At 36.8% G+C, this 17805-nt stretch overlaps 1 protein-coding gene across 1 annotated transcript in view; it reads left to right on the top strand.

Moving 5' to 3' along the window:
• The window catches only part of SLC9A7 (solute carrier family 9 member A7), a 149199-nt gene that overhangs the window by 65131 nt on the left and 66263 nt on the right, over positions 1 to 17805 (top strand). The window contains exons 2-3 of the mRNA XM_039866425.1: positions 15186 to 15385; positions 17782 to 17799. Of these exons, the coding sequence (XP_039722359.1) occupies positions 15186 to 15385; positions 17782 to 17799 (218 nt within the window). The remainder of the gene's footprint in view (positions 1 to 15185; positions 15386 to 17781; positions 17800 to 17805) is intronic.

Genomic DNA, 17805 nt, shown 5'->3' with positions numbered 1-17805 from the left:
ATATCTGCAATTAAACACTAAGGTCATAATAAACACCAAATTCAGGCTAGTGGTTTTTCAGGGAGTGAGGTGGGGGGAAGTGAGGGACTTGATTGGAAAGGGTACAAATGGTGCTTGGCTCTCTTGGGAATGTGCTGCTGATTAAATTGAGTGATAACCATATAGATGTCTGGTAAACCATTCTTATCATGATAAATTCTTGCAAAATATGTTAAATACCACAGGCATACCTTAGAGATATTGCAGTTTCAGTTCCAGACCACTGCAATAAAGGGAGTATCACAATAAAGTGAGTTACAATCTTTTTGCTGGTGGAGAATCTTGCCTTTAATTTGTAAAAAATGCAGTATCTGAGAGGCACAATAAAGTGAAGCACAATTAAACAGGGTATACCTGTATACAAAATAAATAGTATGTACAACTTATGTACAGACAAGAAATGGAAGAAACACTTCTGTATTCACTGTCCAGCTTAAGAAACAGAAAATTACCAGTACCTTTTAAACCCTTTGTGTATTTCTTCCCAATTATGTTATTCTTTATACCTTATATGTACTATACCTCTATGTACTATATAAAACTATATTGTACCTATATGTACTATACCTATAATCTTCTTATATTTACCTTACTAGTATATGTAATAATCAATTCGAATTTAAATTTTGTCCCTCTTAGATAACCAATTGTATTGACAAAATTTGTATTGTATTGGTTATCTAAGTAAAATATTATTGTGTGTCTATGATTACATTTCTAAGCACAATACATTTTCAACATCTTCCCAAGTATGTGATGTTTTAAAAGCATTAATGAATATTAATCTTTGGTCTGGCCTCATCAAGTCTGGTCAAGGAGAATAGCGGTATGGTAGTTTCTTGGTTAGTGCCATAAGATTGGTTAGTGCCTTCTACAAAAGTAGGAGTTCATACCACAGAAGTCAATATGGTGAAAGTCTCTTTTGGCAGATTAAGAAAACTCATTGTGATAGTGATGTGAGAAAGGAAAACAAATAAAATGGAAACATCTCTGGAATAAGAGTTAGGGACCCTGTGTTAGAGTGATGGGACTCTAACTTCTCATCTGTAAAAGAAGTGTTTACTGGTTGGGAGGTAGGATATGAGTTAACTGTAGAAATATTATTGGTAGTCTAGAGAAGCCACCTGTAGTTTCTCAAAAAGATAGTGTATTAGTCACCTTGGCCTGTCATAACAAAATACCACAGACTGGATGGCTTAAACAACAGAAATTCATTTTCTCACAGCTCTGGAGGCTGAAAATCTGAGATCAAGGTGCCAGCAGGGTTGGATTATAGTAAGAGCTCTCCTCCTGGCTTGCCAGCCAGCCACCTTCTCATTGTGTACTCACATGGCCTTTCCTCTGTGTGAGTGCATGGAGAAAAAGATCTCTGTTCCTCTTCTTTTAAGGCCACCAGTTCTATCTGATTAGGACTTCATCCTTATGACCTCATTTAACCTTAATTACCTCCTAGAAGCCCTATCTCCAAATACAGTCACATTGAGGGTTAGAGTTTCAACATATGAAGTTGGAGAGGACACAGTTCAGTACATAGAAGATAGTTTATTTTGATTGATAATCTTTGAATCCAGGTAAATTCTAGTAGGTTTTATTTTATTTAATTTAAAATATACCATCTTAAAACAGGTAATTCAAGCAGTTTTATTCATTTTTTTACCATGTTTTCTCAAAACCCTCCCTTTTTATTTCTGTGTATCTATAGATTTGCATTTATTTCCGTTTAAGATTCAATCATACCTTAGTAATTCAAATAACTAGAGCAGCAAATGTAGTTGCCATTGTGTGTTCCAGTTTCATGGGTCTCTAAGATAACTGTGATTGGTGTATTTGTTTATTTGCAATGTTGCTTAACTTCAGAGCTTCTAGGGAGGTAAATTCTGTAATATGTCTCATAAAACCATTAGAAGGTTTTTAACCTGTGACGGTACTTAAGTTTTATTTATTAATTTGGGCCAAATTCTAAAGGCTGGTAAATGTGGAAATCCTTGGATTTTATAGCAGGTAAGAGCTTGAAAATATGTGGTTGCTCCCTTAGGGGTCAGAACTAAGGCTCTTTTCTTAGAACTCAAATGAGGTAATGTCTTGTTAACAGATGGCTACTGGCTAATGTCTTTATAGTCTACTGTCATTTATTGTGTGGGTATGGTGGGTCAGATGTAGAAATGGCTGGTGAGCACTTCCCTGAGGAAAATTAGCCCTGGGGATGAGGAACAGGCAATTAAAAGATAGTCATTCTCAGAGACTATGTTCTAGAGATGCATGATGAGCAGGGCTGCCACAGGGTTGCATTGGTTGTGCCCCAGAATAATTCCAGGGAGGATCTTTCATGTTGAAGTCTGTGAGGGCTGCCATAATTGTGGAGAATCCAATCCAGTCCTGAAGGATCAGGAAGGACTTCCCTGCCTAGAGGAAATGATACCTACATTGTGATTTGAAGGATGAGTAGGAGTTAACCCAATGAAGATGGTTAGAGAGGAGAGAATGGGAAGAGAGTTCCAAGAAGAGGCTTAGAGGAAAGATTGATTAATTTATTCCAAAGAGTAGCTGGTATTTAGCTGAAAGTCTTGGCCTGGGCCTTTAAAGAGTGGCAAACAGGTCAAGAAAGTGTGTGATAATCCACTCTAGTGACTTTGTAGTCTAGTCCTTTGGCAATTGTATTGAATTTGTGTTTATTTAAAGGCAATGCACAAAACAGCAATTAAAATGTGTTAAGTGATGACTTAGCCAGAGGTACACTGTCCTTAATTTTTGGGAAATGTCACAGTATGAGGCAGAAACAAATGAATCATATACCTGCTCCAAAATGGAAAACTGATGCTATAATTTGAAAGGTCCTTAGACCTAATCCAGGAATCTGCTGGCCTCCTATTAACTTCTGCTCAAGCATATCTGTGAATTTTATTTTAAAAGCATTTAAAAAAATTTGTTTAACAGACTCACAAATATAGTGGACAATTTAGTGATAGACAGAGTGGAGGGAGCCTGGGAGAATGGGATGAAGGGTAAAAGAAGTACAAATTAGTAGCTGATGGATGGTTATGGGGATGAGGAACACAGCATAGGGAATGTAGTTAGCATTAATATGTTGACTAGGTGGAGGGTCAGGGGAGGGTGGGAGCAATTGGGAGGATTGTTTTATGAACTATATAAATGTCTAACCAATGTATTGTATACTTGAAACTAATTAAAATAAATAAATTTAAAAATATATATTTAAGAATATGAGTGGTCATCCAAATTCGGGGGTTCAAGGGGTTGAATTAGTGATGCTCTCCTGTTCTGTACTAAAATTTGGAACCAATTGGGAGATAAAGGAGCCAGGGGGATAGAGGTCAAATCAGTGACAGAGCTTGGAGAGTGGTTTAGGTGTATGGAAATAGTGAGACTGTAGTTCTGCATTAGATTGAAATAATCCCTCCAGGCCCTGGAGGTGTTGAGCCAGCATAGGTCCCACCTACAATGAGGGAACAGTAGTCAGCCTACACTTGGGTACCATATTGGACCCCTCTAGTGAAAGTTTTTAGTAACTGAGCCCAAGTCTGCCTCCTTGATCCTAGTTTTCAATGAAAGACTCTTCCACTCTTCCATTCTACACTAGAATCTTCATTTTGTAAAGACTGTCAGAAAGTGTGTGGTTTATGGTTACCCATAAAGAAATGCTGTGCAGCACAGAAATGATGGGAAGTTTATCCTGGTGTCTCATCCAAGAGCTTCATGGGACAGTATAATGATTTTTCCATGTCTCATTTTCCCAAGTAGATAGCTGAGACCTAAAATCATTTTCTTCTTATTCCTAACTGTGACATTCAATATTTGGGGAAAATACTTAGAATTGATGGTGTTTTTGAATCGCATAAACTTGTTTCATGTTGGTTTTAATCAAATATTTGGAATTTCAGCTGTTGAAGCAGAGGAGCATTGCAATTGAGGTCAAACTCTTGACTGATGAGCTTGATTTTTACTATTTTAGTCTCATATACTGATAGGGGCAAGATAGAACTTTTATCTTGAAGAACTATGGACCCAGTTTATTTTTTTAATTAAAGGCATCCTTTCTCAGGACAGCATTAATCCCAGACTGGCTGTTTGATGATTCTCAGATTTCTGTTGTATTATCAAGTGTTATCAAATTTGGAACAACTGGAACTCTCACACATTTCTTGTGGTTGGGGATGTTGTTACAAAATGGTATAGCAACTCTGGGAAATGATTTGGCATATTCTTATGAAGTTAAACATACATTTGTGATATGACTTAGCAATCCTACTCTGGATATTTACCTTAAAGAATAGAAATATGTTCATATAAAACCCTGTTTATGGATGTTCATAGTAGCTTTATTTGTGATATCCAAAATCTGGAAGCAAGCAGATGAATGAATAAACAATCTTTGGTATATTCATACAATGGAGTACTACTCAACGGTAAAAAAGGAATGAAGTGTTAATTCACATATTACTTGAGTGAATCTCAAAGGCATTATGCTGAGTGAGAGAAACCAGTCTAAAACGGTCACATATTGTATGGTTCCATTTATTTAATTTTGAAAAGACAAAACTCTAGTAATGGGAAACAAATCAGTAGTTTCTGGGGTTAGAAAGGGTGAAGGTATAACTGTCAAGGGATAATACAGGGAGTTTTCTTGAGAATGATAAAACTATTCAGTACCCTGATTGTGGTGGTGCTTACATGAATCTATATGTAGTTAAAATTCATAGAACTGTACACCAAAAGAAAAAAAATCTATTTTATTCTAAAACAATTTATAATGTAAAATTTTTTTAAAGCATCAAGAAAGTTTAAAAAAGAAGAAAAACAAGCCACAGACTGGGAGAGTGTATTTTCAAATCATGTATTTTAGTAAGGAACTTGTAACAAACTACATAAAGATCTCTTACAATTCAATGAGACAACCCAATTTAAACATGGCAGAAGATTTGAATGAATGAACATTTCACCAAAGAAGATATATGAATGGCCCTTAAGCACATAAAAAGATGCTCAACATTATTAAGCATTCAGGAAGTGCAAATTAAAACCACCACTAAACACTCTCTAAAATAGGTATAATCAAAAGGCAATAACAAGTGTTGTTGAGCATGTAAACAAACTATAACTCTCATACATTGCTGGTGGGGATTTAATTGGTACCATTTCCCAAATGGAAAACAGTTTGGCATTTATTTAAAATAGTAAACATGGATTTGCCATATGACAAAGCAGTTCCACTCCTGGGTATCTACCCTAAAGAAATGGAAATGTATGCCCGGGAGACTTGTATACAAATGTTCATAGCAGCATTATTCGTAATAGCAAAAAAGTGGAAACAACCCAAATGCTCATCAACTGGTGAATGTATAAACAAAATATGATATATCCATACAATAGAATACTATTCAGCAACAAAAAGTAATGAAATATTGATACCTTCTTTCCACATAGATGAACATTGAAAAAATTATGCTTGGTGAGAGAGACCAGACAGAAAATACTACATATTCTATGATTCCATTTTTATATGAAAAGTTCAGAAAGGTAAATATATAGACAGAAAGTAGATCAGTAGTTGCCTGGGGCTGGGAGTAGAAAACAGGGAGTAACTGCAAATAGAAATGCTCCAAAATTAGATTATAGTAATAGTTGTGCAACTCAGTGCATATACTAAAATCATTGAATTGTACACTTAAAATTGGTGAATTTTATGACATGTAAATTGTACCTCAATAATATTCTTTTAAAGAGTGAATATATTACTACATATTCAAAACAAGTAACAAAAACATTTGAATGAATTCTCCTTGAAACTAATATATTAGTGAAATAGCACAGATACATAATAAGTAGCAGAACAAGTAGAAAAAGATATTGACAAGGCTATAACATTCATTTTTCAAAACGAGAGTCACTTAAATGACCCCCAAACCTGAAAAGTCATTGTCACTTCTGAGATTCATTGCATTCTGTTTATTCGCTGAATTAGAAAGTTATCGCCATCTTTAAACACTGTGTAACTGGGTCTAGAATCATATGCTTTCTTGTCTCAGAATTTCATATGAAGCTTTATAACTCAGAACAACCCCTACAGTGCTGTAAACAAACCCCCAGTGGTGGCCAAACCGAACTGGTGATTATCTACTAGTAGCTCATATAAGGGAATATGAAGTCTTATTAGAGGAAAACAGTGCATCCATGCACCTGTTCCCCACCTTCTTAACAAAGTCTTACTAATAGAGACATCTTAATATTACAGTTGATGGATGGTTATCTAGAATTACAGCTAACTGAGTGTCCACTTGTTCAACTGTCCTCCCAACAACCTCAGTCATAAAAGCAGAAACTAGCACTGGACTAATAGGGGCTGGTTTCTTTAATGACCTCTTGGGATTTTTGAACCACATTTTGTCCATAGTTAAATTCCTTTCTCATACCACCAATCTTGGGGGACATATACATAAACTGTATGTAGGTTATTTTTTCTTTAAAAATTAGAAAAGTTGATAGTTGTATGCCATCAGCACAATATGCAAATACAGTTATGAAGTGAGTTTTTTTCATACCCACAAGTTGAAACAGTCTTAAATTTTTTTAATTGAAAAAGTCTTGAATATTTGCACCTTTGGAGTATACTATCTTGTTTTAAGCCACATCAGATGTCAAAGGAATTTCATCTATATCTGCTTTCTATAAAAGATCAAAACTAAATTTTTTCATGACATTAGTCATATATACCTATGAAATCAGTGATCCTCTCTTCATCAGCTGACATCTTATGTGCTGTTTTTGTGGCCCACATGCATAATAAGTTATTTATCTTTGTAATACTATAATGTTGATCCAGGAAAATCATCAATGCCTCTGTTGCTCTTCATTGATTTTTTGTGAACACTGAGTATTCTGAATTTAAAAAAAAAAATGTAATGTGTTTTAATTCCGTATAGGAATGACCTCTTTACAGTTCCCTTTCAGAGGATATCGTTCAGATATGGCAGATGAAAATACGCCATCCACGTTTTCTTCATGTCCTTATTCTAATAATTTCTTATTCTTTATTGAAGTGGAAGACATTAAACATGAACTTCATATCATAGCAATGACTGCCCTTTTGCACCTTGGACTACAGTGGTAATAAATATGGATCTAAAATGTTTGAGGAGTTACTTAAACTCTACCTTGAATTGGCAGTATATCCTGTTGCTTGGTATATTTTTGGTTAAAAGTATCAGGACACTGTTAAATTTGTATCTGCTGTGGTGTTTTTGTTGCCGTGTTTTACTACAAAGGGCAGCATCATTACCTTCACTATTTCCATTTTATCCTTATTTATTTATTATTATTTTTATTTTTTTAAGTTTATTGGGGTAACATTGGTTAATACGATTATATAATATTTGGGTGTACATTATAATTTGACATCTATATATTCTATTGTGTGATTACCACCCAGAGTCCAGTTTCCTTCAGCTACCATATATTTGATCCCCTTTACCCACTTCATCCTCACCTAACTCCCCTATATTTGAGCCCCTTTACCCTGTCTACCTTTTCCCTCCTCCCCCACCCCCTACCCTCTGGTAACCACTAGTCCATTGTCCATGTCCCTGAGTCTCTGTTTGTCCTGTTCATTTCTTGCTTTTAGGTTTATATCCTACATATAAGTGATATCATGTGATTTTCAACTTTTTCAGTCTGGCTTATTTTGCTTAGCATGATTATCTCGAAGTCGATCCAAGTTGTCACAAATGGTAGTATTTCATCTCTTCTTATGACTGAGTAACATTTCATTGTATATATGTACCACAGCTTCTTTAGCCAATCATCTATCATAGGACACTTCAGTTGCTTCTATGTCCTGGCCACTGTGAATAGTGCTGCTATGAATATCAGTGTGCAAATATCTTTTCGGATATGGGTTTTTAAGTGTTTGGGGTAAATACCCAGTAGAAGGATTGCTGGTCCATTTAATCTTTAATATAGATGCATTGGGCCCAGGTAGGGAGGGAAAAATTTTAAAAGTACTATATAAAAACAATATCCATCACCTAATAACACTTCTAGATATGATGATGATGGTTACTGGGGGAAAGTGTGAGGGCATTTCCTGTAATTGAGGAAATTTGTCTGCAAATATAAACCACTTATAGGGAAAAAAACTCCTCTGTTTCTCCTCTGCTTTCAGTACTCACACTGGACACTTCTATGACTATATGTGTGGGAGTTTTCTCACACCAATCAATTCAACTCTGCTGGATACTGACTGAGTGTCCCACAATTTTATTCAATTCTGACACTGTCTACACGGAAATAGTATCAGATTCCACAAGTTAAGAGCTCAGTACTACAAGACTGCTGCCTTTCCCACTTCAAAGGCCAGTCGCAAGTCCAGGTTGTGACTTGTACTTTGACCAACTGGCTATAAGTCAGAGATTTCCCATAAACCCCTCCTTGGACTTGATCATTTGCTAGAATAACCCAAAGAATTCAGGAAAAACCATTTACTTGTTATATTGCTGGTTTGTTATAAAAATGAATAACTCATAAACATCCACATGGAATAGATGGATAGGTATGTGGGAAGGAACACTGAGTTTCCATGCTCTCTGAGTGTGCCACTCTCCCAGTATCTCCACATGTTCACCAAGTCAGAAGCTCTCTGGACCCCTATACTTGTGAGATTTTCACAGAGGCTCCATTACATAGGCATGATTAATTAAATCATTGTCTATTGGCGATTAACTCAACCTCTAACCCCATTCGCCTGCCTGAGAGGTCAGGAGTGGGGTTGAAAGTTCCAACCCCCTAATCCTCTGGCAACCAGCTCCCATCCTGAGGCTAATCTAGGACCCTCCATCTACCATTCATTTATTTGCATACAAAAAGACTCTTATCACTTTCCAACTTTCCGAAGGTTTTAGGAGCTGTATACCAGAAAACTGGGATGAAGACCAAATATATATCTTATTATAAATCACAATATCACACCTCCTCTTTTGTTAGTCATAGTCATTGTGAGGAACCTGTACTACCATGGTTAAGTTTTTTAGTTAGTTCTGCTAATAATGAGACTAATACAGGTAAGAAACTGAATTATGTGAAGCAACTATTGATTTGAGAGGAGAGTCTTCTGTAAATGATTTATTTTGGTTTCCTGATGAAGACATTTAAGTTAAGTTATGTGAAAGGTAGCTTTCTCCAGATTCTATAAAAAATCCTGATGAGTGTTGAAGGGCCATGGAATTACCTCTGTCATATAAAAATCTTCATCAGAAAATAACTGCCTGTTGACATAAAAACAAACCTGTACAGAACTTTTATAAGAATTTGAGCCAAACAGGGGATATATCTGCAAGCAAGATCTCAACAGACTGAGAAAAATGCTTCCAAGAAATGGAATTTGCAGCTTCTTTTATGCATGTGGAATTCATGAGGGAACTAAGGAAGTTTATTTGAAGGTGGGAAAAGCAAGGTGGGGATTGAATTAGGGGATAGTTAAGATTAAGTGCTCTCTTGAGGGTGGTCATACTTTAGAAGGAGGTGTCTGAAAAGAGACATTTCAAAGGTGAGTTAAACTAGATGCACAGAAATAATAAACAGGGCTTGCTTAAGGCAAAGATAAGCCTTTTACTAAAGAAGTTACATGCCTGGGGCGTGACTACCCACCATGACCTGCCCAGTTAGTAATTTATAATCAGATCATACTGTGAGGTAACTTTTCACAGAACCCCGTTTTCATCTACAATTCCTACTTTTGGTCGTAAATCAGTCCGAAGGATACATTGGTGACCAACCTTTTGGTCCAATAGTGTGGTCTCACAGAGCTAGGAAGATTTATTCCTAGGAAGTCTCAGTAATGACTTCATCTTGTTGAATACTGGGGATGGGGCAATATTATATCCTTGGGATGTGGGTTAAACCCAAATTTTTCCCAAAAAGGAAGGGCAGGTAAATGGAAGGCAATCAGGTCTTATTTTTCATTGCAGAAAAAGAACACTCTAAATCATTTCTATCCTGTGAACTATCATATTCCAAGTTTTGCCTTCTATCTCAATTTTCTGTATCTGGCATCTAGTATAACATTCACATAAACCATAAAAAGAGTATGGAAAGTTATCTTATACATCTTCTTTAGCTTGGCAATATTGTAAGATGTCTCCTTTCAGTGTCAGTTCATAAGTCCATCTATTTAAGTCCAGCTTAAATGCACTGTCATGCATGAAATGTTAAAACTGAAAAAAAAAATTGGGTTTGCCAGGGAGCTTGGGAGACCCAATTGGCTGTCTTGAGTTTCCCATAGCCTTGACTATTTGTTTAATTTGCAACTATTGTTTACCCATACAGTATCCCCTAGAATATTTTTCATCACTTATTTTACACTACAATATAACAGAAAAACCTCAAATCTTTTGAGGTATTCTAGGGGCCCTTCTGGAATATTACAGAGTTAGTCCTACGTATATTTAGATTTTAACTCTTAAAACCTAAATTTCTAATGAAAACTAAGAAGTAAGCAATTAACATTATTTCGCTTGGCAAATTTATGAAGACATTTTACAACCTCTAAAAACATATTTTATAGATGTCAAAGTCAATTATTAACATGGACTTATTTTTGTAAACCTGGGTAAAATATAAATATTATATTTAATATCAATAACTTGAAAGACATATCTGTTCTACTTAAATCAGCAAACTTAAACTTTTATTTACTAAGGATTAATCTTAGATTATGTGAACTTGGAAAGCATTTAAGTTAGTTTCTATATTTCTGAGAATTTTAGAATATTCAATCTTTAAAAGTGCTTGCCTTTAAATTAATTTTAACAATACCATCATAGGTAAAAAATTATTTCACATTTACAACATACATATATAGATACACACAGACAGACACAAATGGGGACCTTTCAGCCACAAGAAAAACTCACTAGTTTATAAAAGAACAGTTGGATTCAAATTTTGTTTGAGGCATTTACAATTTACATCTGTCATTGACTTGTCAAGTTCCAAATTTTCCCTTTTAAAATAAGGACAGCCATTTTTAATACCTCAAAGAATTAGGTTGACAACTAAATGATATCATAATAGGTTGATCCATTTATCTAAATCCTCTTTTTGAAGCTTGGAGAGGTCAATTAAATATGCTTTTCATTGTTTTGCCTAATTTTATAGCTGACTTTTTTCTAATCGTGCATACAAAAGAATAATTTAGAAGTATCAAAGAGTGTTCATCTCGGTTATCTTAGTATTAATGGGAGACTGACTGTCATGGGCTTTTCCAGCCTGGGAGACATGATTTCCAATGTTAATTTTGAGATCTGTAGAGTCTGAACAAACTTATAGGAAAGACCAGCTTTTATGTACATCTTCAGACAAGCCAAAAGCCAAATGCCATGGACATCCCTATAGGACCACTTTAAACCCTAGAAGAAATTTTTCCACAGGCAACTTCACAAAGATCTCAGTCACCTAAGAATACCTGAGCGAAGGCCAATGAGAACCTACCAGATGGTGCTAGAACTTGTTTCAAAGATACTGGCCCCTCTCTTGGGCCCCTTTTTCTTGGAGTGAACTCATTCTAGGGCACCCTGCCCTTCTCAGGGCTCCCACTGGCTTCTCCAGGATTGGTTTCATTACTGCATTAGATGGCTCCTGGTGACCATCTCCACTACTCTGTAGGATTTGGGGATCCGCAACAACTGTTATGACCCCATTGGTTATTCGGGTTGGGCAAGCAAGCGTCCTTTCTCTTTTGGAGCTAAAGAGAGTTCAGTCTCTCATTTAACCTGCAAAGATTTTGTTCAGAGTCTCAGTGAGCAATCCAATAAAAAGCCAAAATTAAAAGCAGCAACCCATTGTTTTTTCTTTTTCCTGGGGTATCTCAACCCATACCCACCTTTAGGATTTTCTAAGAACAGTTCAAATAAAGTCATGGCCTGCTAGTTAAAGCAAGGAAGCCCAGGATTCTGAAAGTGAACTCACCCCAGTTCACCCGATGTGAAGTGGGTTGCCAGTGGGGCACAATGGGTACTTGCTTGTACCTAGCATCGGGTCTGAGTCCATAGAGTGGCCCTGGTGGGCTTCTTCAGAATCCTCCCGATCGTACTGAGTAAATGTCAATGTAAGAAATGTCCAAACCTGTTGAGAATTTTTATAAGAGTTTATTTGAGCCAAAACTGAGGACAGTTGCCTGGAAGCAAAATCTCAAATTCTCTGAAGAAAAATGCTTCCAAGAAATGACAGTTTGTAGCTTCTTTTATGCATGTGGAATTAAGGAGGGAACTAAGTAATATTACAAAAAGTTGGGAGACAGCAAGGTGTGGGTCTGATTACAGGATAGTTAATATTAAGTGCTCTCTAAATGATGGTCATGCTTTAGAAAGAGGGTCTAAAAGGGGCATTTAAAAAGATGTGTTAACCTAGATATGCAGAAACGATGGACAGGGCTTACTTAAGGCAAAGATAAGCTTTTTACTAAAGAAGGTACATGCCCGGGGCATGACTACCTACCATGACCTGCCTGGTAAGGAATTTATGATCAAATTACCCTGTGAGGTTACTTTTCATAGGACCCCTTTTTCATCCACATGCCTAACTAAGGAGTGAAATAAAAAAAAAACTATTAAATTTGATCTGGAGTGGAGAGCAAACTCCTGAGAGCCCTTAGCAGCTGTCTTGCTACCAGCAACAATTACCATCAGAGCTTGGAAGGAGCCATGGCTGCCACAGCCAGCCTCTGTCACCATCTCTATCACTACAACCATGAAGAGTAGGGCTGAGACCCAGTGGATTCCTGACATACTTCCACAATGCTGTAACTACTCAATGTGGCTCCATGGGTAGAGGTGGAGGCAGTGGCAGCCCCCTGGTCATTGCAGTGAAGGTTCGGGGAAATAAGTAAAATGGTTCAGTGTAAGAAACATGTTTTCATCCACAGAAATGACACCAAATAATATGCATTTGTACACCAGCCTGCCATACGTAGAGTAACCTCCAGGAAGCACCTTCCCGGTATAGGAGGTAGAGAAACTATAGAATTCAATGTCATTAAAGGAGAAAAGGGTGAAGAGGCAGCAAATGTTGCAGGCCTTTGTGGATTTCTAGTGCCAGGCAGTAAATAAGCAGCAGAGAGAGTATAACCATTGTAGACATTATTGACGTTATGGAGGTCCACCGTGTGTTTACCAGCAAACTTATTTTAATAAAAAGAATGGGGGAAAGAAAGAGGGATTGTAGAGTGCCCCTGAATGCCAGGCCCAACAGCATGCACAACTTACCCCACGTGGAAACCTTATGGATGTTATCCAGAGTATTCCAATCCTGTGCAGAGAGAAGCTATGAGTATTTCCTGATGACCAGGGTGAAAGAGAACAAGGTTGACCAGGGAGATAGATCACCTATTGTGGTTATAGACCATGACTCAGGGCCCTTCCTCATAGGACATCGATGAAGAGGATGAGGAAAATCAAGGAAGAGACCCAAGGTCAGCAGCCACCTCAACATAGGTGCCCCCACAACTTCAGTTACCAACATAGACTCCCAGAAAACCCTAAACCACAAGATGACTAAGTCACCTCTGAGGCTGAGCAGGAAGAGACTGAGTAAGTAAGGAATTACAATCTCTACCATCATCTGGATTAGTCACCTAACAAAGAAATGAATATGAAATTTCAGCAATAAGACCTGAACAAAAGATTGTTGCTAAAGACCTCAAGTGTTTGCTTTGTGCCCATTAGTCAGAAAATTAGAACTATCTCCATTGTGGGGTTTTTATTATTTTTCTCTAAAGATACATCTTTTTAGTAATAACCAATGTGTTTTTTGAAGTCTGGTGTTTTTCATACACCTTTAAAGGTTTGAAAAGTGTTTAATATCAGGTCAACTTGGTGTTATCAAGAACCTCATTTTTAATTTGTAATAAAATTTTACAACTTGATTTTTTCACAGAAATCAGCAAACTGCAAATATATATTAATACAAGTTTAATAATAGTAATGATAAAGCACTACAGAGGCAGAGTTTGACTTAAAGAACTCTAAGTTTTTCCTAGATTTTATATATTATTTGTTCTTTAGCAATGTTTTGTGAGTTCTCATATGTCTTGGTGATAAGAGACAGTATAGAGCATATACACAGAATATAGTAAATATTGTTCATTCATTTTCTCATGTAACTTTCTCTGTAAATGGCAAAATGGGATGGAGGAACATTTTACCATTCTATCTTTTACTATTGCTAGTAAAGAACTGAATATAGAGAGAAATCTCAAACTTTCTTCCTAAGAGAGAAGTATAGAAAGTGGTGGTTATTTTATGGTTTTTTTTTTTTTTCACATTTCAATGACTTTTACTTGGGCATGTGTGACTCATGTCCAGGATCAGGGGAGCAACATTCCTTCTTCGCTCATGGAATTGAATGCTTATAAATGACTTTGTTGGGGGGTGGTTCCTAATGGGAAAACCCTACTAAGAAGGAATGAGACTTAAAGACTTACAGCTAATAATTTTAGCTATATCATAGCCATGGGCCCAAGGAGCCAGCTCCACAGTCCTTGAATCATGACTACAAAATGTGCACTGTGGTGTTTAGCCCCTCAAGGGACGTAATTACTTTCTCCATGATATCCAGTTCTTGAAATGACCTAAACAAAAGCATTTCTTTTCCTCCCTTCCTCTGGTATGTGGCAAAGCAAATTGCATTTGTAGCAACTAGAAATTCTCGCGGCCTGGTCCTTGTTGGCAAGTAGCAGCAGAACTGGTCTGAGGGCTGCTGTTGGCGCAAATCAAAGAGCTCAAATGTTCTGCTTTGTGCTGTCCTTGGCAGGAAAAAAAAACTGTCTCTTATCCCATCTTCCTTCACCAAAAGCCTGAGAAATGTGATGTTATCAGTTGTTAAAAGTACTCAGTGCCATAATAACCATAAAAGGTACTGTCCTATCTTATCCTCCTGGTGGCTGGGGGACTTAAACCAGAGAGTAGATGAGTGCTTAACCCTTTTGAAGGACTGTGCAGTTTGCTCCTAAAACATACGTGCTTCACCTGGGCTCTAAGGTTACTTTTGAGTTTCTTAGTTGTTGCAAATCATCCATACCATTATTTTTGTGCTCTCTGTCCTTCCACAGGCCTGATACTTTTTTTCCCATTCTGTTTCAGGGCTAATCGTCGGGGTGATTCTGAGGTACGGCACCCCTGCCACCAGTGGCCATGACAAGTCACTCAGCTGCACTCAGGAAGACAGGGCCTTCAGCACCTTATTAGTTAATGTCAGTGGGAAGTTCTTCGAATATACCCTGAAAGGAGAAATCAGCCCTGGCAAGATCAACAGTGTAGAGCAGAATGATATGCTGAGGAAGGTGAGCTGGGGGCTCTCAGCCTTTGTTGTCCTGACATGGTTTTTTGATTTTCCAATTTGGTCTTGACCTTGTGGAGAGAAATCCTTTCAAACTCCTCGAGCATCGGTAGCATTGCTGGCTCTGTTTTTCTAGGAAACTTTTGGGTTATGATGAGGAGAAGAAGGAACCAGATTTGAACTTGATCCTTTCATTTTTGCTAGGATCAGTAGATGATGTGGGCCACCGATGGTGCAGTGGGTTTGTACATCCCCACTCGGCTCATCTCTCCAACCGCCAGCTTTTCTTTACTACGTCTCTTGTTATGGTTTAGAAATGAGTTTGTTTTTTTCTTAAGGTCGATTTCACTTTTAGCTTGTTTATTCAGTGTTCAGAAGTATAATTCTTAGTTCTTCATGATTCTTTTGCCATATTCTATGAATATTTATCAAGTGCTCACTCTCATTGGTGATTGATGCCAAAGGCTTAATGATTCTTTGGAGGGAGAATGTCTTGTTGTCTTAGAATTTGAGTCTAAACATTGGTTTTCTTTTGATGTTAGGAGTAGTCCTTTCTCCACAGCAAAAAGGACTATATATCTCCTCATTCTGGTGATTTCCAGGATAAGAAAGAGATCTGTACAGGCATACCTTGTTTTATTGTGCTTCACTTTATTGAGCTTTGCAGGTGTTGTATTTTTAACAAATCAAAGGCAGGACTCTCCACCTGCAAAAAGATTATAACTTGCTTTATTGCAATACTCATTGTAGTGGTCTGGAACCAAACTTGCAATATCTCCGAGGTATGCCTATATGTATCCTCATACATTCTATTGCCTTATAGACTTGGGCTTATCTGCAGGAAGGCTTCTGTATAAGGTCTAGGGGATCCAAGTTGTGGGAGCCCCTTTTAATATGGAACAAAGCTAATGTATGTGAAAGCTTGCAGTCAAAGACAGAGTGTAGCCTGTGTTCCAAAAATTAAATTATTATTGTTCTCAGGATCTACCCTGATCCTTAAAGAAAATTATTCTCCACTTTGAGTGTTCAACATGCCTGCCTACTCTGTGTCCTTAATGGCAGTCCTAGTGAGCTCTTTGCTTTCAACCTTTCATAAGAATGCATGAGATTTCCATAAACATTTGTGGAACTATATCCAACTGAGAAAGATGCCCAGTGTAAATACCATTATAATGACTGTTTTGCAATGGCCATGTGAGTCCTTTATATTGGATAGGATAGAGGAAAAAGGGAAAAGACTCTAACTCATTTCCATCTTTTAGATCATAATAGAAGATGAAGCTGACTTTCATTCTCTTTAGAAAATATTTATTCAAATACCTTCTGTTTAAACTTTTTCAGTACAAAGCAAAGGTGGGAGAACACAGACTGAGATTATTGTCATTCATTGAGAGGTAAAGAAGCATGTTGAGGCAGCTTGGTTGCAAAGAGTATTGGAGTGAGTGTCAGGAAACTCTTGTGCTGGTTCATACATTACCGGGTTTGATGACTTCCAGAATCTCACTCTCTTTGGCTCCAGTGTCCTCATACTGTACAAGTATTGTCCAGGGTCTGTTCTCATCATGACATTTCCTGCTTTTCAGACTACTCTTATCTTCAGCAAGAAAATAGAATAAAATATAATTTTGAGAGAACCATTCTACTTTTAATTAGGCCGATTAACATTTCCAGTTTCTAAAGAGAAATGCTGGCTTTACTTTTAATAATTAGAATGAAGATTTAAAATAATTGAATTAAGAGCCAATTAATCTACCAACACGAACAAATTCTTTAAAAAGATTAGGAGTTTTATAGGATACTTAATTCTTTTCTGGGTGTGAAAAGACTTTGCTGTCTAATGGTTTCAGATTGATTTCCCTATATCAAACCTACAGATAATTTTAATCCTCTTGGAGCTGCTGAATTTATGTTGATGTTTAGGAAGCCACTAGCATTATGTATCACAAAAGGCTGGCTACTTAAAAGAGGCTTACCTTTGGTAGAGCATTATGTCTATTAAATGATTCTGTGGGAGGATCCAGAAAATTAATAAAGAATCATGACTGCATCTTTTATTGCAATTGAGCCTTTATAAAGATTTGAATAAAAAAATCAGTATGTTTTTATTTCTTGTTTAAAATAATTGATCAGAAGCTTTTTGTGAGTTATCAACATTGTGTTGAACTCTTGTGTCTTAATATATATTAAACAGCACACCAAGGGCAAGGGTCAGAAGTGCTATGTGGAGAAGAACATGCCAGTCCACAGGGGAGCTGTGGCTTCTGTCCTGTGATGAGTTCACATTTATGTAATTTGCTTTAAATATTCAGACTTTAGACAATGGCTTAAAATATTAAGCAAATATTATAGCACCAATTAGTATTAAACTAAAAATTAGCTTTTTTCTTTTTAAAATTTTAGGTAACATTTGATCCAGAGGTCTTT

The sequence above is a fragment of the Pteropus medius genome, unplaced genomic scaffold (assembly GCF_902729225.1).
Source record: "Pteropus medius unplaced genomic scaffold, Ma_sr-lr_union100, whole genome shotgun sequence".
In the NCBI taxonomy this organism is placed as follows: domain Eukaryota; kingdom Metazoa; phylum Chordata; class Mammalia; order Chiroptera; family Pteropodidae; genus Pteropus; species Pteropus medius.
The sequence above is the reverse complement of the archived record's forward strand: the minus strand, read 5'-3'. Positions and strand labels throughout refer to the sequence as shown.